The sequence below is a fragment of the Parasteatoda tepidariorum genome, chromosome 4 (genome assembly GCF_982258835.1).
Source record: "Parasteatoda tepidariorum strain Cologne lab strain chromosome 4, Ptep-v5.0, whole genome shotgun sequence".
NCBI classification, from domain to species: Eukaryota; Metazoa; Arthropoda; class Arachnida; order Araneae; family Theridiidae; genus Parasteatoda; species Parasteatoda tepidariorum.
Genome location: NC_141758.1, coordinates 16,297,769 through 16,325,022, shown reverse-complemented (window position 1 = coordinate 16,325,022; position 27,254 = coordinate 16,297,769). Strand labels below are relative to the sequence as shown.

Genomic DNA, 27,254 nt, shown 5'->3' with positions numbered 1-27,254 from the left:
CAAACCTAGTATTATATATACCTTAACAATAATTATCACTTTCGCGCGTGATTTAGAAAGAAATGGATTGGACCACCACTGCCATAACCCCGAAGCTTTGTTATTTAATAAGACGAGAAGACCAAACCCTACAATTTTCACACTTCTCCTATCATCATGGAACCATGTTTACTCGTAATGGCAACACCTCGAGTTCGTTGTCTCACACCATTAACAGCCTAGAGATCTTAAAAGCTACATGAAAACGAAACGACAAATTGCCTGTCCCCTTAAAAAACCAAGAGCTACCTGGTGACAAGTCCCGGGGACATGCTGCCAGCAAATCAGAAATGCGTTATCTACAGAAATGTCAGTTGCGCGACCACCATTTTTTTTTCAGGTCTCCAAATCTGGAATTCGTTTTCTCACACAAATTCGATAAGACATCGTTTGCGCTTTTTCTTTTCATCTGCAGTTGTTAAAATTTGCCAGAGAGCGTTCCAGATAAAGCGATTTTCCTACCTACTTCAAAGTTTTACTTTTGGCATCAGTTGACAGCTAGCTCGAATTATCACCAAATGAGTAAAGCGAATTCCATCTTCTTTCCCGTTCTTTATCTTCCTTTGTCAGCTTTTTTTTGATAATGGATCAAGACGTTCAGGAACGGCCATTGCGGATTGGAACCTTAATTGGGATAACGTCATCGGAATAATAAATGCTGCTTAATGGTGGGAGAGAGCTGGAAGCTGGCTATAACTTATATTTAGTAATTTTGCCTGCTGAGAATAATTGTAGGAAAATTACGTTTAAGCTAAACAAAGAGCTTGTTTACAAGACTGAATTGGAAAAAATAATAATGTCATATTTTGTTCTTTTTTTAAATATGTGTTTTAACGAAGAATAATGATCTTTTTTTTAAAAGACTTTTGCAAATATACTGATGCAATATCGAAACTTAAATTAATTTCAGAAGTACAAACTCATTTTCAAAAACTCAGTTAGGTATTCCCTGAAAATCCGAAGTACTTGAAAAATATCACCATGTATCTAGTTTTTATAACTTTTGATCAAAAATTCTGTAGAGATTATTTTTGTTCAATGTTTTTTGGGAAAATTTAAAATATATTTGATTCTGAGACAGTTACTATTTGCTCATTATCATCCTGGTACTGATATTAGAAGGTATTATAACAGTTTCTATTAATTCGTTATTATTCTGATACTGATATCAGCAGCAAATTGAGATATTTGCTATTTACTCATAGTCATTCCGATACTGATATCGGTATCAAATTGTGCCAGTTCCTAATAATTTATTATTATCTCAATACTGATATTGGTAGCAGATTTGGCAGTTACTGTAAACTCACTATTATTTCGATACGGATATTAAGAAGTTTTATAATCACTGCAAGATTTTTATAGCGATACTGATATTGCTGGCAGATTGTGGCAGTTACAGTTAACTCACTATTATTTCGATACAGATATTAAGAAGTTTTATAATCACTGCAAGATTTTTATAGCGATACTGATATTGCTGGCAGATTGTGGCAGTTACAGTTAACTCACTATTATTTCGATACAGATATTAAGAAGTTTTATAATCATTGCAAGATTTTTATAGCGATGCTGATATTGCTGGCAGATTGTGGCAGTTACAGTTAACTCACTATTATTTCGACACAGATATTAAGAAGTCTTATAATCAATGCAAGATTTTTATAGCGATGCTGATATTGCTGGCAGATTGTGGCAGTTACAGTTAACTCACTATTATTCCGATACCGATATTAAGAAGTTTTGTAATCACTGCAATATTTTCATAGCGATACTGATATTGCGGGCAGATTGTGGCAGTTACTGTTAAATCACTATTATTCTGATCCCGATATTAAAAAGTTTCATAACTACTGCAAGATTTTTATAGCGATATTAATCAAATTTTGACATTTACTAATAATTCATGAATATCCCAATACTGATATTGCTGTCAGATTGTGGCAGTTACTGTTAACTCACTATTATTCCGATACCGATGGTAAGAAATTTCATAATTATTACTGAATTCCGTATTATCATATTTATCGTTCTACTACCAATCTAGTGTGTCACACTTCAAAATAAATCATGTCCGCAATTGCAATCCAGTTATTTTTTAGTGCTGTTAGTCCCCTTAGAATTATTTTAATTGTATGAATCTTTTATTTTACGAGAACTCCAAAACCACATTCTATTGTTAAATTAAACAGATATGCAACCGCGATAACTGTTTAATTTAACAATATAATTTAAGTAGAAATTTATATTTTAATAACTTTTTATTAATATTAACCAAAAACTTTTTAAATTTTATTTTTTTTTTTAAAAAAAGAAGAAAAAGAGGGTTTTTTTAATAAAAATTTTGGTGACTGTTCCATATTAAAATATTTATTCGAAAGAATTTAAAATACTGAGGAAAAAAATTAGTCAAACCTAATATGGTTGTATATTATGTGATAAAATTTAGTAATTTTATCACGATTAGAGCATGGCATAAAAATAATTTATTCAATTAAATTAACTTTTCAGTTTTGTATTTTTGACTAAATGTAGGGATAATACGAACTATAATTTTGACAATCGGAATTTATGGTGAACCGTAACCAAAGCACCGGAAAAATTACCAAATTGTAGTTTTAAATACTGTAAAATTTGTTTTTTTTACTACCAGAATTATGGTTTCTTCAACTACAAGCAGGGTTCGCCAAGTGGGCCCACTTTGAAAAAACCCGCCCGGGTTTTATTGGGTGGGCCCACCTTGAAAAAACCCACTTGGAACGATAAGTGGGTTTTTTCAAAACTTATTGTTTCACATTTATTTTTATTCACATTTATTTTTATATAATTTATTGTGCAGCATAAATTTGTCAAATAGAGTTGCATGATTTATATGATTAAGTTTTTAATATTAGTAAAGTAAAAGAAACTCAAATATTCATATAATTTTTATAGTAGGTGCTATTGAAAACTTCAAGAGGGTTTTTTCAAAAAAGTAATATTTTAATGATATTAAATCAAATAAAAATTTAAATAATATAGTCTGAAAAGATCAATTTTTCAAATATAGTTGCATGCTTTATATATTAATAAACAGGTAACATAATACATACAGGTAATATAATATATTAAAAAAAAATTTAAAAGAAACAATTTTTTTCTTTTTTTGCCAAGTGATACATTAACAAATTTAAACAGTTTTATTTTCTGGCTTTAAAAAAAAAAAAAGCTAAAACTTTTTATAAGAGAACTTTTTAAAATTATTTATCTAAAAATGAAATCCTTTTCCTAGGGTTAATTATTTGAAAACAAATGGGACAAGTAACTGATACTCTTTATAATTATACGTAGTTTTAATTTCACTTTCTATTAATCTTATTATAGAAACATGTAAGACCATTAAATATTTATTTCTATTTTTTATTTAACTCAAGTCAGATGAAATTTTAGTTTTTACTGATTATAAATATTTACAGATTATAATTTTATAATAGGTAATATCCATATGTTTAATAAATATAGTAAATAAATGTGTGTGAAAACAAAAAGATTAATAAACTTGTTCCTTTTATATTACTGCATTTATATTTTATAATTCTTGAGTTAAAAAATTATTAAACGTAATGCACTTAAAAATAAAGAAGATTCAAATATGTATTAGTGATAATGCGTTATTTAAACTTAATATAAAATACATATAACCAGGGTTCCCCAAGTGGGCCCACTTTGAAAAAACCCACTTGGTGGTTTTTTTCACAAATTGTTTTTTTTTTTTTTAAATTTGGTTCAAAAAGAAGTATCTCCTAATACTATCATTGGACATATCGTTGAAGTTAACAAATATTTTAGAAATGTGCATCAAGCACATGGATGGGCAAATGAAAAAAAACTGCTTGATGACCAAATGATACTAGGTGGAATTCATATTGTGAGCGCGTAAAAACTTTTGCCAATAATTACCATAAATATGAAGAGATTGTTCTTGAAAAATTTTATATGTCAAAAAAATTAAATAATGTTGGGCTTTACCAATAAACTATCAATTGGGAAAAACAGATATCAATTGTTTCTGAAGCTTTAAAAAAGCTTCAACCAGAAAACATTTCAATTTCAGAACCTGTTGAAATATGAATTAACTTACTATCGTGTGATGAATTAGAATCCCATAAACATTTTGTTAAAAGATCAGGCTGTTCAGCCACATCATTTATTAGCATATGCATCCTGGATCCCGAAACAAGGGGACAATTTTTAAATGATGAACAAGACCAATTAGCAGAAAGCTGTCTTTCTAAGCATCATCCAGAATTTCTGCCACGTGTTATGGCATCCAAAATTTCCTATCCTGAATACTTTCCAAAATCAATGATGCTTGACACTGTTATTGAACAGTTTTCATCAAAAAATAGTGGAAAATTATGGCAAAAAAAATAAATAAATAAGTAAATAAATAAAATTCCTAGCTTCCACAAAATTTCTGTCAATTCTTTTTTCTTTGCGCTCAGCACCAGCATCCTCTGTCTCTATCGAAAGACACTTTTCAACTTTCTGTTTGGTGCAGAGTAAACTTCGAAATAGATTAGGAATAGATAAAGCTACAAAACTTGTAAAAGTGTATTGCCATCTAAGAGAGAAATGTAGACACTTTGAATCTGTTGTATGATAATAATAATAAAGGAAAAAATGGACCTTTTTTTTAAAGTTAACTCTTAACATCTGCTGACAATTTTTAACTATTTGGAGAAAGTTTATCACAATTAAAAAACAGTTAAAAATTAAAATATTACTTTTAAGATTTTTTAAATATTATTTTTAAGATTTCATTTGAATACAATTTATTTTGTTTCTTTTAATCATGTTTAAAAATATTGAAAGCAAACAAAAAAATTTATTAAGTGATACATTAAACAACAATAAACAAATTTAAAGTTTTATTATCTAATTTTAAAAAAATAAGCTATAACTTTTTATATATGCTTTTTTATAATTTTAAGATTAATTTGTTTTTTGAAACTATAAAGTTAAAATGCATATATTTATCTAAATATTTGAAAAAAGGGACAAGTAACTGATACTCTTTATAATTATACATAATTTTAATTTCACTTTCTATTAATCGTATTATAAAAACATGGAAGACCATTAAATATTTATTCCAGTTTAATTTTATTACAGGTAAAAGTCAGATGAAATTTTAGTGTTTACTTATACAACACTATTTAATAAATAAAAATATTTTCACAGTAAAATTTATGAGCACTAAATGAAAAAACCCAATTTTCCCCGGGTTTTTTCAAATAAAACCCAATTTTCCCCGGGTTTTTTCAATAAAACCCAGGCGGGTTGGGTATTTTCAAAAATCCCCGGGTTTTTTCAAACCCTGACTACAAGTGTCATTACTACTACTGCAGTACAGTAATTTTACCAGAATTAACAAAACAACACTTAAGTGAACAAAACAGCACACATATGTGAAAAACACAACGTTTTACAGCATTGTTAACGTAATGTTGATTAAATAATATTTCATGAAATAGAAATAAATCATGAGAAGTAACATAATTTTATATTTATGTGCTAACTAAAAAAATTTTACACACTTTCATAAATTTGGATAGATAATTTTATATGTTTTCACTTGTTATGGTCCCGAATTACGTAATAAGTGAAAATAATTTTTGTTTCCAGATCTATCCAATAAATATGATCACTGCTTTTTCTAACTTTCAAATGAAAAAAAATAAAAAATACGCGTAAAATTGACTCGCTACATGCTGCTCCTGATAATAATATCATAAAATAAAAAGATACATTCCTACTTCTTTTTTTCTTCTTTTTTAAAGCCCCAAAGCGGTAATAACCCGAAACAAGCCACCTAACACCTATGGAAGAACATGCATTTAACTGGTACTTTACTTCGGGTTATACTCCAGTAAAACAATAAAGAAAAATGAAATTGTTGGAAACTTTTTTTTTCCCTGCAGGCGATTTCGAAAATGACGCAAACGATTCATGAAGCTTGACACCCTCCCTTTTTTTCGTTCGTTGTCGTGAGGTAACAAACCAGAGCTAAATGAACTGTGTCTGTGATCATTAGGATATGTTCGTGCCAAGTTTTATAACACTTTTTATAATCGTCTGCTTTTTTAATATAAATCGCTTTCAAATGCTTTAAAGAATGGGACTTTTTTTTTTATTCCACTCAGTATTTTTCCATTTTAAAATTTTAAAAAAATTGATCAAAAAATAAAAAATAAAAATTTTGAAAAATAAAATTTTAAAGAAAGAGTATAGAAGTTAAAATACGGTCAAATTTAATTGTTGAGCAGAAGTAGAAGTAGTAGTACATTATTTACTTTGTACCAAGAGCTGCACAATGGGCTATTGGCGACTGTCTGGAAAACCTCCCTGAGGATTATCTGAGGACAAGCCATTTTAATTTTGATTCTCCCCAGAGGGAACGACTCCTCCGCCGTGGTAGCCTAACGACTTGTTCGCGAAACCGAACTATTTTACGGAACAAAAGTTTAACGAGAACCCATATCGGTCTCTTCGTACACTGATCAAAGTGTTCACCCCCCGGCTCATCGACCGCTGCCTACCAGTGATGCTCGATTTCTGCGATCTACTAGGAATCAGACCATCGTGGAACATTTACCCGTTTAACTAAATCGTTAAATAATACTTTGGTGTTTTTATTTATCCAATGCGGGCGATAGTCTAGGAAACATCCCTAAGGATGATTCTGAGACAACATACACGCGTCACAGCCCGTTTTACAGGGAACGCATATTCACACACCATCCATTCGCAGATCGTAATTTTGACCTGAACCAGAGCACAATTAATCTCTGATTCATTACCTCCTGGCGTAATGATTTGTTATGGGAACTAGGAGGTTTTTGTGACTCCGACAGATTTAGAGTGCATTTTGTCTTCGGCCGGTGGTGATGGCACTCACCATCTCTCGGACATAGGCCGGACGCCCTTCTACCCAGGTTATCCCGGCCATCATTGTAAGCAGATGAATTGTGTTATGGCAATTGGTTCGCATTTGTGGTTTAAAGCGTCGGGTCGAAGATTCAATTCTTAGTCTGATCACAAATCTTGTATACATATGAAGCTAGGTGTGTTTTAAATGTTGTTGACACATACTTATGATACCACTTGTTGATCGCTGATGTAACACACGTACGTATTCGTACGTAAGAAACTTTCCGGAAGGAAATATAGTTAGTGGAACACAATTCTGGTTGTAAGGTGAAAGCCTGGTTGTAAGGTGATAAACTGTTTTTCTTACAGTTAACAATTTTAAATAGCATCTTATTTATAGTTATTTGACTGTTTTGTATGAATATGGTATAATAACATTTAAATAAATTGTTTTTTAACCATTTTTTCTGAGAAATTTCTATCGGTGTAGCGTGCGGTATTTTAGCTTTTCTTTTAATATTTTCTGGCAAAATTTTACCTATACAGTTCTGCAATCAGCAGTTTTTGAAAAGCAATTAAATAGTATACATTTTACTGTTTCTAAATTTTAAATATAAATTTCTGTCTTTTTTCGCAATTTACTCTGTAAGCATTTTTTAACGTCATCCAAATAGTTTCCATCAGTTTAAACTGTACATAAAGTTGAATTTTAAAAAATCCAAAGAACTGATAAAGATGTAATTTTAAAATTAATTACTAAAAGTTTCTAATCTCACATTTTTATTGCTTTAGAGTTTTGAAGAAAATTCCATATAATTTCTAAAAATTATTAAGCAAGTTTTCTCCTAATCTAATAAAAACTTGATTCCTTTTTATTTATTTATTATCTCTTCAATTTTTCTATTGTAACAACCACTATATCTTACATTTCAAATTATTCATATTTAAAACAAAAGCATTAATTAAAATTACTTTCAATAGTAAACAGAAAAAAATATGATATAAATAGTTACTAATTTTAATCACTTTTAATAAAATTTTGAATTTCTTTTTACATTTTTAGTCTCCTGTGGCAACCCTGTGAGAACAAAAAAATATCATGAAGAAGACAAGCAAAAATTTAACCTAAAATCCAAGATGGCGCGAGTAGAGGCCTTTTAAGCTTTTTGATATCACTTATTCAATATTTTTATTAAAAAAATTAAATCGATTTGCTACTTCCTCTTCTATGACTTACTATTAGACAAATAATATAATTTTGTTCCTTACCGTCTGTATAAATTCTAAAAATCAAACGATTCTTAGAAGAAGAAAAAAATGGTTATTCAAGAAGCTGTCTTCTATTTCGTCTTAAAATTCGCTTGCTTTTAACGGAAGGGGAAAAAATTTAACAAAATTTTTAATTCTATATGTCATTACTTTTTGTGTTTTTACTCTCCCGTGGCAACCTTGTAAGAACAAAAAAAATATGAAAATGAGAAGCAAAAATTTTACCTAAAATCCAAGATGGTGCGAGTAGAGGCCTCTTAAGTTTTTTGATAACTCAATATTTTGATTAAAAAAATTAAAACCAATTGGCTACTTCCTCTTCTGTGACTTACTATCAGACAATATAATTCCCTTCCTTACCGTCTGTAAATTCTAAACAGCAAACGATTCTTAGAAGAAGAAAAAAAAATGGTTATTCAAGAAAGCTGCCTTCTATTTCATCTTAGAATTCGTTCGCTTTTAATGGTGAGAAGAAGAAAAAAAATTACCGCGAAAATAGCTGAATATTTACACTTATTTTCTAGAAAGAAAAGAAACGAATAAATACGGGCGTTCTACCAAAACTTCTACCTACTAATCGCTTGGGCAATTTTCATCTCCTCATCAACTTATTTCTCTTCTTTCATTTTCTTTGTTTTTATTTTTTTTCTTTTCAATCCCTATCAAAGATTGGTTTTTGACTTACGCCAACCAACAACGCATGAGTGAATGTATATAACATCATGAATATATAATGAGTATTTTGTCTCGGTGGTGTTGACAGATGGTTACGGTTAAAGCTAGTTGTGTATATTTTCTTTCAAGATGTTGCATAAAGCGAAAAGGGGGAGAGGGAGAAAAACGTAAGTGGGAAGGTGGTAATCCTCTCTCTTTTTTTTTTCTTCGTTTGCAGCATTGTATAAATTTGAAGTTGTTTAATATATATATGTTATGTAAATATGAGATTCGTTTTTTTTTCTCCCATTATTTCCCCCTCACTCTATAAATTGTTAGATTTCTCTTCTAATAAAATATATTAATATTTCATTTTTCTGAGGAAGTTTTTTTTTTGTTCGGTAGTTTAAAAGGATAATAAACAGAAGGAAATAATATGAGCAACTTAACACTAAGGCAGTAAGTAATTCTACAAGAGGTGTAAGTATAAAGCAATGCCAGGTGTTTATTAAGAGCTTCATCCTGATTAAATGCAATGAATTAAATCTACATCGTTAAATTTTTTTTCTTTTTCTTTCTCGAGGCCAGATTAAATAAAGAAATAAATGTGCTGCATCTAGTTTTTCTACTGTTTGATCTCTCACTTAACAAGTTGTTTTTATTTTACACTTTTTATATTTACTAGATTTTATTTAGAATTACAGTATGTACTATTTATAATTTATTGTATCATTTAATTTTTTTTTTTCTCCTTCCGATTGTATGCGTGTAGAATACTTATTCAGCCGATCAGCTGAATTTAATTTTTATTCTTTATTTATTTATTTATCTTAATATTTGATATTTTATTTAAAAAGTTTTTTTTTTTATTTTACGCTTGCTATGTTTACTAGTTTTTTTTATTAAAAATTACAATCTGTACAAGTGATAGTTTATGAAATCATTTGAATACGATTTCCCCCTGCTAAACAGACGCATCTAGACTGCCTACTTATACGATCAACTGCTATTTATCTGACAGCTATTGATCCAATTTTAAACTATTTATCCTAGCTAATTATCCGATGAGACAAGCTATTTATAGCTTTTCTTTTACTATACTAGAGTAGATTATAGTAAATAAATTAGATTAGATTATAGTAAATAGATTATAGTAAATACTAGGTTAATATTTTATCTATTATTCAACAAGTTTTTTAAATTTTATTTTACTCTTTCTATAATTGCGAAATTTTGTTTACAATTACAATGTTATAATGTGTACTAGTAATATCCAATTGTACTACTTTCATCTAGATTCACCCGATCAAACATAATTTTATTTCCTTTTTTTTCTAACGATTGATCTGTTATCTAACAAGTTGTTTTTATTTTACACTTAATATATCTACTAGTTTTTATTATAAATACAATATGTACTGGTGCTGTGATATTGTTCGTCACGCATTTTATTTATTTTACCTATTACTCAATTTAGCACTTTTACCTGACTGGCTTCTATATTAATTCCTTAAGTTTATCTTTCTATGCAAGCGGTAAGCTAACAAGCTGCAAGCTTGATATCTTAATACTTAGAATGTTTCCAGAATTTTCGAAATGTCAACAAATAAACTTAAACGCAGAGCTATAAGCGATAAGCAGAGAGCTCGCCGCACTTAACTATACTCAATACTCAAACAAACTTTTACAGTATATATATACTTATATATAATGACATTTTTTAGAAAGCCAACTTGTAAATTTTTAAAAGTTTACTACTCCCAGTAAATCTGATTTTCTGTGCTTGTGTGTTCAAAAAAATGAAGATTTTAAATGAAAAGCTTTACTGTCATTTTGTGATAGATTTACTACAATTTTCTAAATTCTGTGATGCCGGCACCTCCGCAAATGCATCATTTAAAAATTTCTCCCCATGACGCAATCTAGATTACTTAGTAATTGAATCTCAAGTTCTGAATGCGTAGCTTCTAGATCTAGACAATTCAGAGTTTTAATCGGATCAACCCTCTACCTGCATTTAATTTTTCTTCTTTTTTAATAAGTAGTCTCCTATTTATCAATTTATTTTTATTTTACGTTTACTAAATTTAATAGCTTTTATTTATAATTATAATATGTACCATTTAGAGCTCATTGAATTTTTATATAGATTATTGATTCATTTCATTACTTAATTTTTTCTTGTTCTTTTTTTTTATCTACTTTTTTAAACATATCTTGCTCTATCAGGGCTTTTAGTTTTTCTCTTTTAGTTTTAATCTCTTATTTAACCATGTATTTTTATCTTATGTTAACTATATTAACTAGCATTTATCCATAGTTACAATATACCATAGCTATAATTTATTGCATAATTTAAATGAATTTTTCCCTTGCCTTTAGACCTTTATTATAATAAAAAAAACTTGCAAAAAAAATTTGCAAATGTTTTTTAACGACCTAAATAAATCAAAGATGTTTATTATGACTTTAAGATAATTTTAAATATCATCTTCAGAACTAAAAATATTTATTCGGATTCATTTTTCAGGATACTGCACCTTTTACTCTCTCTCAAGGGGTTGATTTCGCCCCATTCTTCTTAACATTTAACCTCTACGAAGTATAATTTTTAAAAAAATCAAGTTTTGTAATATAGTTTAGAATAGAGTCACGTCATATCATATTTTTTGTAATTAATTCAATATAGCTCAATGAAGACTAATTTGTGAGTTCCATTTTTGAGAAAAACGCGTTTACTGTTGTAACTACTGTTGTAACTGTGTTACTGTTGTAACTGTACTATCCTTTCAAAAAACCGAGATTAAAACCAAAAACAAATGATGAAACTTATAAAAAACTAGCTATATCATTTATTGATTGTTATTAAAAAATATTTTATTTAAAGCAATTTATTTATATGTGATAATTCTCAAACGAAAACAATGTATAATTATTTATACATTGTTGTTACTTACACATTGTAAAACTATTGATACATTGTTGTTACTTATACATTGTAAAATTATCTATACATTTTTGTTACTTATACATTGTAAAATTATTTATACATTGTTATACATTAGACATAGATGCCATGTCGTAAATCTTCTCCAAAAATTATAAAAGAAACTAACTATAACTTATACCAAATACACATTTCTTTAATTGACACTAAAAATATAATACTTAATACTGGTCACGTGATTCAAGATATGGTTTTTATGCCACTCCTAAAAATAGCCCATGGTCACGGGGTCGTGCTACTGGCGCACGATTTGATGCAAGTCGTAAAAATGAGTTTTAAGCAAGTGAAATCTATATAAAGATCTAGATATTCTATTGCAAGTCTATTTATCACTAATCAAACAATGGTTGAAGTTAAGATAGAACTACCTGATAAAAGTTTGCTTCTACGTGTGTGGCTTTGCTTGTGGGAAATTTAAAGTAGCCGCCGCGTATGTGAAGATATTAATAATGAAGACCAGAATATCTTTCATCCTTTTTACTATTTTTGAACGAATATCTACGAATTTCCCAATTTTCTTCGTGTATATGTGAATGAAATCTGACACTTTATGTATATAGCATAGTATGTGCGTTAATCCTTGTATAAAATGTCTAAAACTAACAAACCAAATTTGGTACAATTATCTATTTTACGCATTTCCTAGGCATTCCATACAATGACTATTGAAAACAGAAAGCCTACAATCATTTTATTCAAAAAAAGATGGAAAAGCCTATAAGCATTCTTTGCAACTAAAACTGACACAAGAATGCAAGAATTCCATATGTCTATTGAAAAACTAAAAGCATTTTATAGAACGACTATTGAAAAACCTACAATCATTCTATACAACAACTATTGAAAAACCTACAAACCTTGAACACATTGTAAAACATTCAAACATTTTATACGATGAGTATTTGAAAACCTATAAGCATTCTATACAATGACGAGGCAAAGTATATAATAAAGCTAACTTGTGTATAAATATATATAATATACGTAAATATCTTCACGCTGTTTCGATAACTACCAAGAAATATACTTATTTTGGGCGATATATAAATTTAACAAGACACAATTATTTAATAATATTATATTAAATACATAATAGTATACAATATAATGTTTTTTAATGTAAATGTTTTTTAACTTAACTAAATATACAATAATATTAGTTTAATAATATATTGAATAATTAAATTTTATCACAGTTGTTAAAAGTCTAATTCAAATTTCAATCCACCTCCTTTTAAAATTTACTTCGTCAAGCAAGTTAAGTTTGAGACAAAACTCTAGATAGAACGATTTCATAACAAATGTAAGAATATAACGCTAACAAAATTCGTCCGTCAATTTAAGCTTACAACGAAATTTTAAACAGAACGAATTCCTAACAAATGCATGAATATTACAAAAGAGGTTCGAGAAAAATTCTCTAATCACTTTAAGTTTACGACGAAACACTATGTAGAACGACTTCATACCAAGTGGAAAATTATCAAGACCAAAAAAAAAAATCGCCACTCATTTTAAGTTAATATAGAAACTCGATATAGAACGATTTCATAACCATCGAAGGAATATTACTAGGAAAAAAAAATCGTCAATCAATTTAAGTTTGCGACGAAGCCCTATATAGAATGATTTCCTAACAAGAGAAGAAGAAAAAAACTACATCACGCTAAAGATGAGGAATAAAAATCATTATTTATAAAAATAAATAAATAAAATAAAAGATTGACGAATACCTTGTCCTCCACCCCTCCTCCGATTCCGAATCTTCATGGAGGAAAATTGATACTTACTGGTTAAGAATGGTAGCATTAAAATGGAAATTGCTGAGTGTCTCTCTTACCGTATCATTACAACAATTTTTCATTTTCTTAATTTTATTTTTTTTACCTGAATCGGACGTGTGCACCTTTTTAAACGTACCACATGAAGTAGTTATTTACCTTTACCCGTATCTGTTTATTTATTTTGTGCCAAAATGTTTACTCAATGCGAAGTTTATGTTTTGGTTTTCTTTTAAAATGAGATTTAAAATGGCGCCGAATGATACTTCCCCCCCCCCCCTTCTGTTTTCGCCTCGTTTTTTTCGTTATTTTTGTTTTTATAATTCAAAAGAGCTTCTAGGGTCGGTTGATTGTTATAGTTATTTTTATTTCTCTCAATTTCTCAGTGATAAGTGTTTGAAAAAGCGCAAGAGTGTTTATTTATTTTATTTTCCCCCCCACTGTTTTTAGAAAATAATCGTGTTTGTTTGAGCGATTGTGTTATAGTTTAAACGTACTATTTCACCTGATAAATTGATTTTTATTTTTGTTTCTCTATCTAGAATAGAATGCTTTTTTAAAAGTAAACATTTGAACACTCAGAATTTTATTATTTTTTTTTGTCACTTGCAATTTCATTTGAAACCAAACAAAAACACTTATAGAAAGAATAATTGATAAATACCTCCATTTGATGGAATGTATGCCCGGGAAAATTTTATCAACAGTAGGATTTCTAATAAATAATATTTAGTTGAAAAGAAAGGAGTTAAAAATTTAGTTTCATAAAAATAAATCGTCCGTTTATTGCACTCGGATTAGTTTTATTTTATTTCCGCTTTGAACTGAACAGCCGAGCTATTTTTAGGCCTGCAGATATCTTTTTAATTTTGAACCTAACACAGAAAACTAGGAAACTCTTGGGTCAAGTTTTGAATTTAATGATGGAACACACCCGGACTTGCGTTGCAAGGAGATTTGTTTTATTTCATATTTAATAACCGTCGTTGAACAGTCGATAAAATGTTTGAGTTCAGGACTACTAATGTTTAACTCCGTAGGCTTGTAATTTTGAACCCAATCCTGAAGACAAGGGAACATATGGATCAAGTATTGGAAGAAATTTTCCTTCGTGAAGGATTTTTTGGTGGAACTAACTCGAATTTGCGTTCCAAGGAGAGGAAAACCTCCCACGCTTAGCCTAACGGCAAGGGAACTTTAACCCATAATCTGTCAACCACTGACTATATTTTGCGTCAGCACTGTCGTCGGTGCCACACTGATGCGGCATCCGTATCGACCATCCATCGCTGGGATTCGAACCCGGTTCACCTCATTGGGAGGCAAGCACTCTATCCTCTGAGTCACTATGGCTATTAAAACTTTTTTTTAAACAATAGAGGGGAATTTATAAATTTCAAATTCTTGAGAAGGAACCGTGATTGCTTCGCCTTCCAATGAGGTGAACTGGGTTCGAATCCCAACGATGGACGGTCGGTACGAATGCCGTATCCGGCTTACATCGACTACAGTGCTAACGTATAATATCCTCAGTGGTAGACGGATCATGGTTTAGAGTCCCCTTGCCGTAAGGCTAAGCGTGGGACGTTTTCGTGGTTTCTCTCTCCATGTAACGCAAATGCGAGTTAGTTCCATCAAAAAGTTCTGCACGAGGGCAAATTTCTCCCTATACTTGATCCAGAAGTTCTCTTGTCTTCCGGATTGGGTTGTAAATTACAAGGCTACGGAGTTAAACATTAAAAACCCAAACTTTGAGTCGGCTGCTCAACGACTGTTATAAAATTATAAAAAATTCTTGGGAGAAAAAATTAAGGATCAGGAGAGCCTATTTTTATTAATGAATATTACTTTTATTAAATAAGCGAGAAGTTTCAACGCCAATAGTAAATGAATATTCCATAACACGAAACAATTGTTTACCATTGTAATGTTAATATCCTGCTTGGCGTGACAATCTCTTATTAAAATTATATTTATTACCCAAAACAAATGTTGTTCTATAATATCCGAATCTCCTTTCTATCATTTATCATATATGGGGGGAACATTGATATCCCGTTTGGCGTGACGATCCCTTATCATAGTGTCGATAACTTTAGCACAATGTGATGCTTAACTCCATATATTTATAATTTTTTCTTGTCTTTATGTTTTTAAAAAAGATACAATGTGTAGGAAATGAAACCCTCATTAAATTTTCCGAATGATTTTCGTAGTACAACAAAGGATAGGGTGTACTTTGTGCTATGTAGACTAAAGCAAAGAACTTCGCGAATAAAGCACAAATGAAAGTACATAAATAGATATTACTGTTTTACATTTATGTACTTTCATTTGTTCTTTATTCATGTTTTTTTTTTTTCGATATTTTTTTTCTTAGTGTACTGATAAATAAAATGAAATAATAATGAATTTCTGGTTAGAGTTGGAGGGGATGACTTAAAAAAATTTATAACTAATTCAGAAATGTAAACTTAAAACTTTTTTTTGTTAAAATTTATGTCTCAACATTTAAAAATAAATAAATAAATAAAAATAAATAAATAAAACGTGTAGTTGGCAAGAAAAATTGAATTTTTCGAAAGTCTTAATCCACAGACTTTATATATAATAAAGTCTGTGGTATTATAATAGTATATAATAATTAAAATATATTTTAGCAGGAAAGATTTTTTTCCATTAATCAAACTTCATACAATGTTTTGTTAAGAAAATTGGTTTGTTGAAAATAAACGAATAAAGTTATCAGAGTTATAAATTTGATCCTATTTCACACATTTTCATCACTGAAATTTTTGAAAACTATCTTTAAAAAATTTTCATTAAATTAGCATTTGATAAACGTAACTGGTGGTGGCGATACAGCGCTGTACTGTACGGTGAGTCTATACTTTTCTGTTAAAATTGAGTCTGTGCACTAAAGAATATGCAATATAATAACTATATATTTATTTTCTTTTAAAGTGTGATCAAAATCTACGATGATCTCAAAGCATGCTAGAATTTGGAATTGGTAAAACTAAAACAACGTTAACTAACAAAAAAAATTTTTTAAATAATTAATAATGAGAAAAATGTTTCTTGTCATAATTATAATTATTCTTTTCTAAATATCGGAAAATATAAAAATATTCGACATTTTCAGATTATTAGATTGTCTCTTAAAGTAAAAGTATTGCTTATTTAAAAAAAAAAAATAGTAAATAGTAAAAGTAAATAATTATTAAATAGTCTATTATGCTCATCATTCAAAGTATCAGAAAATGTAAGAAAGTATACACATTTTTCAAAAATGTATACTTTCTTCTTCTTTTTTTTTTTTTTTTTTTTTTTTGTAGTTTTCTGCTTGATATCAATAACTGGCAAAAGAACAGGCGCGGAATAGAGAATCATTCAATTGCAAGCGGTATTTCCACAATCATCGCAAGAATAAAAGTTTTTATTCAAATTTATTTTAGTATACATTAAAAAAAATTTATGATCAAAACTGTTATTGTATCAAAGATCGATCGTTAATAAAGCACTTCTATAAAATTTTCCATGAAAAACGATTAGCGAATTTTCCATCGGGAGCGAAATAAAGGGGGAAGAAGGAAAGGGAGAAGGGAAAAAAAAGAAATCGTCTGCGCATTTATTTCCCTGTACGCAATGACAAAACGTTTGAAGGAGGGACCGAGAGAGATAATGTCATAAAAAATTTACCACCAAAAAATAAATAAATGAAATGAAGGAAGATAAAAATTTTACCCCCTGATGCAGTTATCAGCGATAAGCACTCTGGAAGACCTAATCACATTTAGAACTCATTTTTCTTCTCTAAAACAAAGAAGCCCCGGGCTGTATCATCCCTAATTATAACCTAAAATCATTGAAGCTGGTAGTTTTTTAGTTTCCCCAGGGGAGGGGTTGCAGCTATATGAAGGGGGTGCCTACCACCTGCCGTCTAGTCACGTGATGAAAAGGGGGGCCCAGAAGACGGATGCGATTCTCGCAGCCAGCAATGAGCCAAAAAATCGTCTGCTTTTTTTCTTCTAGTAATTTTTTTTTTTATTAATATTTTTTCCCTTTACAAACCTGGCAGCAGAATTCGAATATGTGGATCTATATATTATATTGTTTTTTTTTTTTTCATTCTTTTTAACAAAGATTCTTCATTCAAAACAAAAGTGGCTCAATAAATTTTAGGAAGTCTATTTTTTTTCTCCACATTAATGAAAGTGTAATGAATGATATTTATTTTACTTTTAGCGATCTAAGAATGATTGATGATAAATAAAATATTAACGACTGAAGAATGGTGATTTTTAATCCTCTCATTTTTTGGGAGTTTTGTCAGTTTTCTCCCTTTTTTTTCCAGCTGAAATTTCTTTTAATTATAGCACAGTAGTTGATAAAAGAAATAGGTATCTCTGTTAAAAATAAGCTGTAACATTTAAATAAATTATTTTCAATGAAATCAACTTTAAAATAAAATTTTATTTTAAATCGTCTGCTCTTTTCTATAGTCATTTAATATTATTTTTATCTTTTCTTTTTACAAATCTGGCAGCAGTATTTGAATGTGTGAATCTATATATTAATGCGCTTTTTTTAAAAATTCTTTTTAACAAAGATTCTTCATTCAAAACAAAAGTGGCCCAATAAATTTTAAGTAATCAATTTTTTTCCCCTTCCACATTAATGAAAATGCAATGAAAGATATTTAATTACTTACTTTTAACGATCTAAGAATGATATAAGATAAATAAAATGTTTCGGACTCAAGAACGATGACTTTTAGCACAGTAGTTGATAAAAGATATAAGTATCTCTATAAAAATAAACTGTAACATTTAGATAATTAATTTTCAATAAAATCACTTTAAAATAAATTTTATTTTAAATCGTCTGCTCTTTTCTATAGTCATTTAATATTATTTTTATCTTTTCCTTTTACAAACCTGGCAGCAGTATTTGAATGTGTGAATCTATATATTTGAAAAAAAATTTTTTTTCATTTTTTTTAACACACATTATTCATTCAAAACAAAAGTTTCTCAATAAATTTTAGGAAATTTATTTTATATTCTTTCACATTAATTAAAGCGTAATGAATGGTATTTATTTTACTTTTAGATATCTAAGAATGACTGACGATAAATAAAACATTAACTGCTGAATGGTGATTGTTAATCCTCTCATTGTTTGGAGAGCAATCTCACTTCCCCCTCTTTTTTCAGAGGAAAATTTATTTTTATTATAGTAATAAAATCACTATAATGTAAAGTAGATAATTAAAGATATATATAATTTTGGTTAAAAATAATTTAAGCAGTAACGCTAAAATGATTCGTTTATAATGAAATCAATTTTAAAATAAAATTTTAATTAAGATTGTCGATTGCCACTTTTTTTCGATAGCATTTTTGTATTGTTATTATCATTTCCATTTACAAACCTACAGTATCCGATTGTGAGAAAGTATATATTGCATTGTTTTCATTATTATTATTATTATTTTCCTTCTTTTTAACAAAGATTCGCCATTTAAGACAAAAGTGCGGCTCAGAAATTTTACACAGTTTAATATTTTTTCTTCCACATTAATGAAAGTATAATGGACGGCTTTTATTTTACGTATTTTTAGCGATTTAAGAATGATTGATAATGAAATAAATAATAATGATAGTAGAAGGATAATTATTTACTTTTTATTTACCTTTATTTTTTGGGAGTCATTTTAATAAGCAGCAAGGCTAACGCCAAGGAATTAATTAGCAGACGCTCTTTGAAGTATTCCAGTTAGAAAGGTCTAGTTCTAGTAGCATACCGATGAGTACTTAGCTTTATAGTTATTTTCGTCAGTAACTCCATCTTTTGACGAACTTGGTTATTAATTTTTCAACTTAGTTTGAATGAATGTGTGGTTTCCTAAGTTGAGGGCAACAAACCATACATTTCTATGTCCTTCTGCCTTAATTTTATCTACTTTTCGAATCGTCAGCAGGGCTGAAAGTAGGAGTGAAATAAGGAAACTGGCAGGTTCTTGTGAGGAATAAATTAAGGTGTTTTTATTCTTAATTTTTAATCATTCTTTTTCAGATTTAAAAAAAAGAAGTCTAATATATATGTTATAACATGACATAGCAGTTAAAAAGATCTTGAAAGTCATAGATCTTTTAATCTTCTCAAAAAAAGAAGGGGAAGAAAGCTATAATGAAATAAATTTTTTACCAGTTTTTACACTTTTCCGTCTTTGTATATGTGCTTTCAGACCTAGATCTTCTGTCACTTTTTGCGCACCAGGATTAGTTGCTTTTCTTTATAAAACTGATTTTTTCCTCGTCGAACCAAATATTTTCGATTCTTAAACAGAAAATTTTTTAATCTTTCTGTGTAATCTAATGTCCTTTAAGCTTAAATGACGAAACGGGCTTTCACCATTAATATTACTTAATCGTTTAATTTACTAAATAGCTGCTAGATATAGGGATCATCCTAATATTACGTAAGCATCTAACAATCTGAGAGGGGATTGTTATTTACTTATTTTTGCAGAAAGAGGAAAGAGCAGTATAAACAATGCTTACGTAACATATTAAAAAACAAGCATTTTTTTCAAAAAATAATGTATATAAAAGTTTATAAGTTAATGTATATAAAAGTTATTATTAATGTATATAAAAATAATGTAATAATGTATATAAAAGTTTAAACTAAATCTATTTTTTAAAATATAAATTCTCCTTTTTAATGTATGATTCAAAATTAAACGCTTTCTCACACTATTATTCACATCCGCCTTTTTGGTTCTACTTTTAGAATTTAAGTATGCAAGAAAAACTTTTAAGTTTTTCCCTTTACTAATAGTGAGAACCATATTATTCCCTCTACCTATTTAATGAACCAATTGTAATTAATGTTTCCGTTTTTTCTTGAGACGTAACATATCATAGGGACAAACTTGTTTTACTTTCCCTACAAAAGGAAAAAATTACAAAAAGGAAATGACAGAAAGGAAAAAAATTTCAAATTTCGAATAAAAGATAAAAGTTGAAAAAAGAAAAAGTTGGAATAAAATTCCTTCGAAGAGTTTCAGAAGTAACGCATTTTTCGACTATTCAAAATTTAATAAAATGTTCCAGAACATAAATTTTCATTTATGCAAATTTGCATCTTTTATTTGATCTTAATCCTAAAATTAAATTACTATATAGTGATAGTCTAATGTGAGAAAACAAGCGACTTTTTTACTAAGGTATGGGAGGATGTTGTGATCCAATTATTTCTGCTAACAACAGGGAAGGAATAATCCAAAATTAACAGTTCCAAAATATATAGCACCACATTGAATTTTCCAATTTCAAAGTTTCTCCGTAACTGAAACAATATGAAAATCAACTTTAAACAATTATTTTTCTTTTGAAAAAAATTTTTTTGTTGTCAGTTTAAAAAAAAAAACGAAGAAGAAAAAAAGTGAGTTAACCTCACATGTTATATCTAGTTACTTTGTTAAAATCCAAAGCTGCCAATTGGGCGTTACGAATTGTAATTGATCCAATTTATCATTTTCACTCCTTAGACAATCTTATCACAAAATTGAGCGCACGCCATTACACACCGCAATATTTCATGTTTGTTTTGTTAATTTCTTCCCTGATTTATTCGTGAAAAAATGGCTGGGGAGGACCAAGGATATGCTTTCTATCGCCCCCTCCCCCTTTCATAAATTTCATAATAATCAAATAACGATAATAATCTTATTTGTTGCCATTGTATAGCTGGAAAAATCGTGATATTTTTATTTTGTTCTTGAATATTCGTTCCAGAGTATAAAATTCGTTGGCAACGCAGTTGTCATGTAGAAAGATTGATGATTTTTGACAGGAAATGATATCAATATTATATCTCCTTTGTGTGTGTGGTGTGATAATATATTTTTATTTAATTGGCTAAGATATTAAATAAATTTGACGTAATGGCTTGTTATAGCTTTGTCTGAAATTGATGTGAATTCTCATAAAATTGTAATTCGCACTTTTTGTAACCATTAAAAATATATGACCGTTTTAAGGCATACTCTTCAGCTTAGTTCTTTCCCCCAAAGAAAATTAAAAAAAAAAAAAAAACAACCACTGTTTAATCAAGTGTTTTAAATTAAACTTAAAGCAAAGCTTTAATTTTGGCAATTATGTAGTCGATTATGGAAAATAATTGCCTAGTTTTAAAAATTCACAAATACATTAACTATTTTTTAAAAAAAAAGTGCCAAACTTTTCAAAAAAGTCGCCAATTTGGCAAGATTTTTCTTTCTTACTATCCCCAAAGAAAAATAAATAATAAAAAGAACTACAGTTTAATTGAGTGATTAAATTAAACTGAAAGCAAAGCTTTAATTTTAAACAATGTATGCTATATTGCAGAAGAGAGTAGCCTAGTTTTTAAAAGGCTCTAATACATTTAATATTAAAAAAAGCAACTTTAAAAAAAAAAAAAATCACTAATTTAGCAAGATAATTCCACCTAAGAAATCAATAAAATTTTTATTGGCTAAGGTATAAAATAAATTTTGCTGTTATTTTTTTAAGCTTAACGTAAATTGCCATAAATGCATTATTTGAATTTTTTCATAACAGTTAAAAATATACGACGGTTTCAAGAGAAGCTTTTTAAGTTTAAAGCTATTTACCTAAAGAAAATTACAAAAATAAGAACCTTAGTTTAATTAAATGCTTTAAACTAAAAGTAAAGCTTTAGTTTAAAATAATTTTTCCTATTTGCGGAGACAAATTCTCTAAATTTTAAAATGGACGAATAACTTTCATTTTTATTTTATTTTTAAAGAGCGTTAAAATTTGTAAAATATTTTAGCAAGAATAAATCAGCAAGATTTTTAAACATTTTTTTAGCATTTTGAGGGAAAACTAACATTTTAAACTATATATACTATGTTGACTTTTAACGTAAAGAATTATCTGAGATTTAAAACTGAAAAATAACTTAAATATTTAAAAAAAATTAATAAGTTTAAAAAAATCTTCTAATTGGCGAGATTTCTATACTAAAACTTTTAAACTTTTTTAGAATTAGTGAACATTGCGCTGCCTATAAATAGGTTTAATAACTGTTGAAAGCTGGCAACAGTTATGAAAAGAGCATATTATTTACAAAATCGCGTTATTTCATGTAACGCCCGGAGAAATCTAAAAACAAAGCTCTTTCACCAAAAAAAAAAAAAAAAATTATAGCATTTTAAATTATCATTTAGATATGACGTAATATTTTACATTATCATTATTAATATTTACATTTCATGATTTGTACTTGTAACATCAGATGTGATTTATATAAAGTTGCCCAATGGAATAATAAAATGTTTTATTTCAGACGATCTTGAACTCGATGCATAAGTATCAACCGAGGTTCCATCTGGTGAGAGCAAACGATATTCTAAAACTACCCTACTCCACATTTAGGACGTATGTTTTCAAAGAAACTGAATTCATCGCCGTTACTGCGTACCAAAATGAAAAGGTAATTTTTTCGTTTTATAATTACATGTTACAAATCAAACTGGTTTTTTTTTTCTTTTGCTGTTTTTGTTTTTTTACTTTTGTTACTATGTAATGCTAAGTAGCCAAAATTCCTGACTTAGTAATTTAAACATGCTTATAATCTAGCCCTCGTGAAAATATTTCTTCTTTTAAGAAATGAAATTAATTATTACTTGGTGCGGTTTATATAGTACCCATCGGCAAAATAGGTGTTGTTTCGAGTTTGATGGCGTGCGCGCCTTATTTGGAAGTCATCACACTTTTCAACTGTGTTCAGGAGTAATAGTAAACAGTGCGCATGCGTTGCTATGTGGATCGCTGAAGTTTGATAATTTTTTTAGAATTCTTTTTTTTTTTTTTTTATAAATTTATTTTTACAGTTTATTAACTCCGAAAGTACTAAAACTGCGTTAAAAATTGTGACTTTCTTTGATTATTGAAATTTGTTAGTATTAATTTTCGTTGCCGTATTCCATCGTGAACATTATTTGGTATAAAAATATTCCGCAATTTTGTTTCAAATATTACGAAATAAAATTATACGAATAAATTTTGGTTTAAACTGAATTACGTATAGTATTTATATATTCGATAATTCTATAGCAGAGTTTGTGCTGTTTGCTATTTATGTTGTTTTATCCAAATAATTAATAAAATTTTGGTAATTTTAATAAGGGTACATAATTAGCACCATTTTTTTCTCGAATATCAATTTTTACAATTTCCTTTTAATGACTTATTCACTCCATATACAAAAGTGTTAAAGTAAGTAAATCTATGAACTATGACCGTATATAGCGTGAAATATTTGTTTTTTAAAAAATCGTAACTCAGTAATAGTTTTTATTATTTTTACACAATCCATCACTAAAAATTAGAAATATGCAATTTTTGTTGCCAATGAAGTCATTATTTGTAGTCAATATTCTACATTTTGATTTTAAATGTTATGAATCAATTAAACTAAATGAATAAAATTTTGTTAAAGCTTGGTAAAAAAATTTTGATTTAACTTTTTTTTTCGCACTGGTTATTTCGGATTTTTTTTTAATGAAAAAAAAATGCTTTCTCTATGAAAAAATTTATTAGATAAACAGTCTTAAGTGTAAATTAAAAAAACTTTCTTAATAATTAATTAGTTTTTTATACCTTTTTCTCAATCATAAAAACACCCCGAGGGTTCTTTAAAAAAAACCTTAATGAAATCTAATTAGAAAATAATCTAATATACTTCACTAATGAAATCAAAACAGGAATTTTCTTAGTTTCTAATGAATTTATTTGCTAATTATTGGCAACGTATAATTATTAATGCCCGAGGGAAATGTTCGCAGACGATTTGCATCTTAACTTTTTCCTGTCGAAAACAATAAACATCATACGTAATAAATATTATAAAAATATTCATTAGGAAATTAGAATTCTCACATCAATTATTAGAATCTGCGATGATTACCATATGTAATTGTAATTAAAAATGAAAAATATTCTACTTCGTCTGTGTTCTTTGGCGACTTAATCTGGCGAAATCAAATTAGATTAATTGCAGTAAACGAGACTAATTTCAATAAGGGAATTTTAATTCGTATTTTAGAAGCGAGAAAATTATAAATATGCTTCAGTTGGGAAATTGCCTTTAATTTAGTTTGAAATTTAAATTTTTGTTCAGTGTTAAAATTAAATAATTAATTGCTAATTGCGAGCGAAAATGTTCTTTTAAATTTATCAGTTTCAAAGGAAGCGTGATATTACTTTTTTTTTCATTATTTTATTTTTCACTTTATTAGATTAAGTTTATGTCACTAAAAAGAATACCGTAATAGCTGCCAATTTTTACGCTTTATGCGGAAGAATAGATGTATTATTCATTATTTATTTTGAATAAATAAGATTCATTAATAATATATTAGGGTGGAATTGTCTACCTTAATATATTATTAATGGCTGGGATGAAAATCTCGGTTCTGATGTTAGAGCATAATGTCGATTGAAAGCTAATGTAGTAGGTAACAGATAGAAGTTTCAACTTAGTTTTATATTTGTATAACTACTTTTTGCGAATAAAGAAAAAGAAAAAAAAAGGGAAAGAAAAGAAAATATGCGCACCTTACATTATTGCAATATGTATTACATGTATGCGATAGGATGTAGTAAAAGCAAAATTTCATATTAGTATAATAAACAATTAGTGAAATTATGAGTTTATTGAATAGGTTAAATCACCAGTATATATAATTTATGAACTTGCTACCTATATTAAATATTTCATTTATCAGAATGATGTTTGAAATTATGCAATTCAGAAATAATGCTTGAAATGATACAAATTTTTGAATCTGTTACATTACTAAAAATGTAAACTTTTAAATATTTTATAAATGAGAATAATATTTGAAATGATGCGATTCATAAATAATGCTTGAAATGATGCAATTCATAAATAATACTTGAAATGATGCAATTCAGAAATAATGCTTGAAATGATACAAATTTAGAAATCTGTTACATTATTAAAAATGTAAACCGTTAAAGATTTCATAAATGAGAATAATGTTTGAAATGATAAAATTAATAAAAAATGTTCAAAATTATACAAATTTATGAATCTGTTACATTTTTACGCATGAAAACTGCTAAATATTTCATATACAGGATAATGTTATAAAATAATACAATTCAAAAATAATGTTATAAAATAATAAAATTCATGAATAATGTTTAAAATTATACAAATTTAAGAATCTGTTACATTATTACATATGTGAACTGTTAAATATTTCATAGATGAGAATAATGTTTGAAATGATACAATTGGGTACTCGCACTTCAAAAAGAAGATCACTTATACCCACACATGTGATCTATGACGTCATCGCCAGAGGCAAAATTGCGTGTTAAAATTGATCTAAGTTTCTCCACACGAGTTAAAATGTTAAAATATACGTGAAGTTAATTAAAAACAGTGCTGTATCGCGCATCAAATTTGCTGAAATAGAATTCTTCTTCGTCTACTTGTTTTGTTTAACTTAGACTTATTATTTGTTTATGTATTTTATTGTAATAGTGATTTATTTTTGTTTTGTGTACCTGGCAACTTCGATGCATGATTAGTTTGTTTTTGTTCCACATGGTTTCGTACTTGTATTTGTGTTACGTAAGAAATAGTATATATTGAAAGAATTAAAATCTATGTCAAAGAATATAGAATGTGTCATTTAATGGAATTGATACTTTACGGGCTTGGCTTACTCGAAATAGAATGGAAAGAACAATTGCTAACGTAAACAAATGCTACATTTCAACAACCAATCAGGATCGAGATATCCACACTACGTCACTTGCAGGTATCTCATTCAGAAATAATTCTTGAAATGATACAAATTTATGAATCTGTTACATTATTGCATGTGTAAACTATTAAATATTTCATACACAAGAATAATGTTTGAATTGATTCAATTTTATTGAAGTATATAAAAGTAATTTTATCTATTTATAGATAACAAGGCTGAAGATTGACAACAATCCATTTGCCAAAGGATTTCGGGATTCCGGAGCTGCAAGAAAAGATAAAAGGTAAATTGTTATGTGTCAGAACGTGCAATTGAAATAAATAAATAACTAAAAACACATTTACATGAATTAATAAATACATTGTAGTTTAGTGTGAAAGTTGCGAAATAATATTAAAAATGTCATATATCATTTTTTAAAAATTTCCCTGCATTCTGAGCCATTGCAAAGCACCAAAAAGTGTTCTAACTTTATGACTATTATTTTGCCGAAATTATTAAATTTTATAAGTATAATATACTTGTATATCAGTTACTAATTTACAAACTAGTTACATATGCATAAAAGTAATCATCTGCCTCATAAACCAGCACGCAGGTAACTAATTTTTAAATTTAATGCGTAATTATGCCAGCAATTAAATTTTTAAAGGAGTTGCTTTTGTTAACTAATTTGAAACAAATTAAATAATCCCAAGAAATTGAAGTAAAAAGAGTGTCTGCGGCTAAACTTTATTATCTTCAAAAAATTAATTGGAAAAGCTAA

The 27,254-nt window shown here is 28.2% G+C and overlaps 1 protein-coding gene across 1 annotated transcript in view; it reads left to right on the top strand.

Moving 5' to 3' along the window:
- Positions 1–27,254, top strand: part of LOC107450980 (T-box transcription factor TBX3-like) — a 99,630-nt gene that overhangs the window by 64,201 nt on the left and 8,175 nt on the right. Inside the window, 2 exon segments of the mRNA NM_001323825.1 lie at positions 23,029–23,175; positions 26,695–26,771. Coding sequence (NP_001310754.1) covers positions 23,029–23,175; positions 26,695–26,771 — 224 coding nt within the window.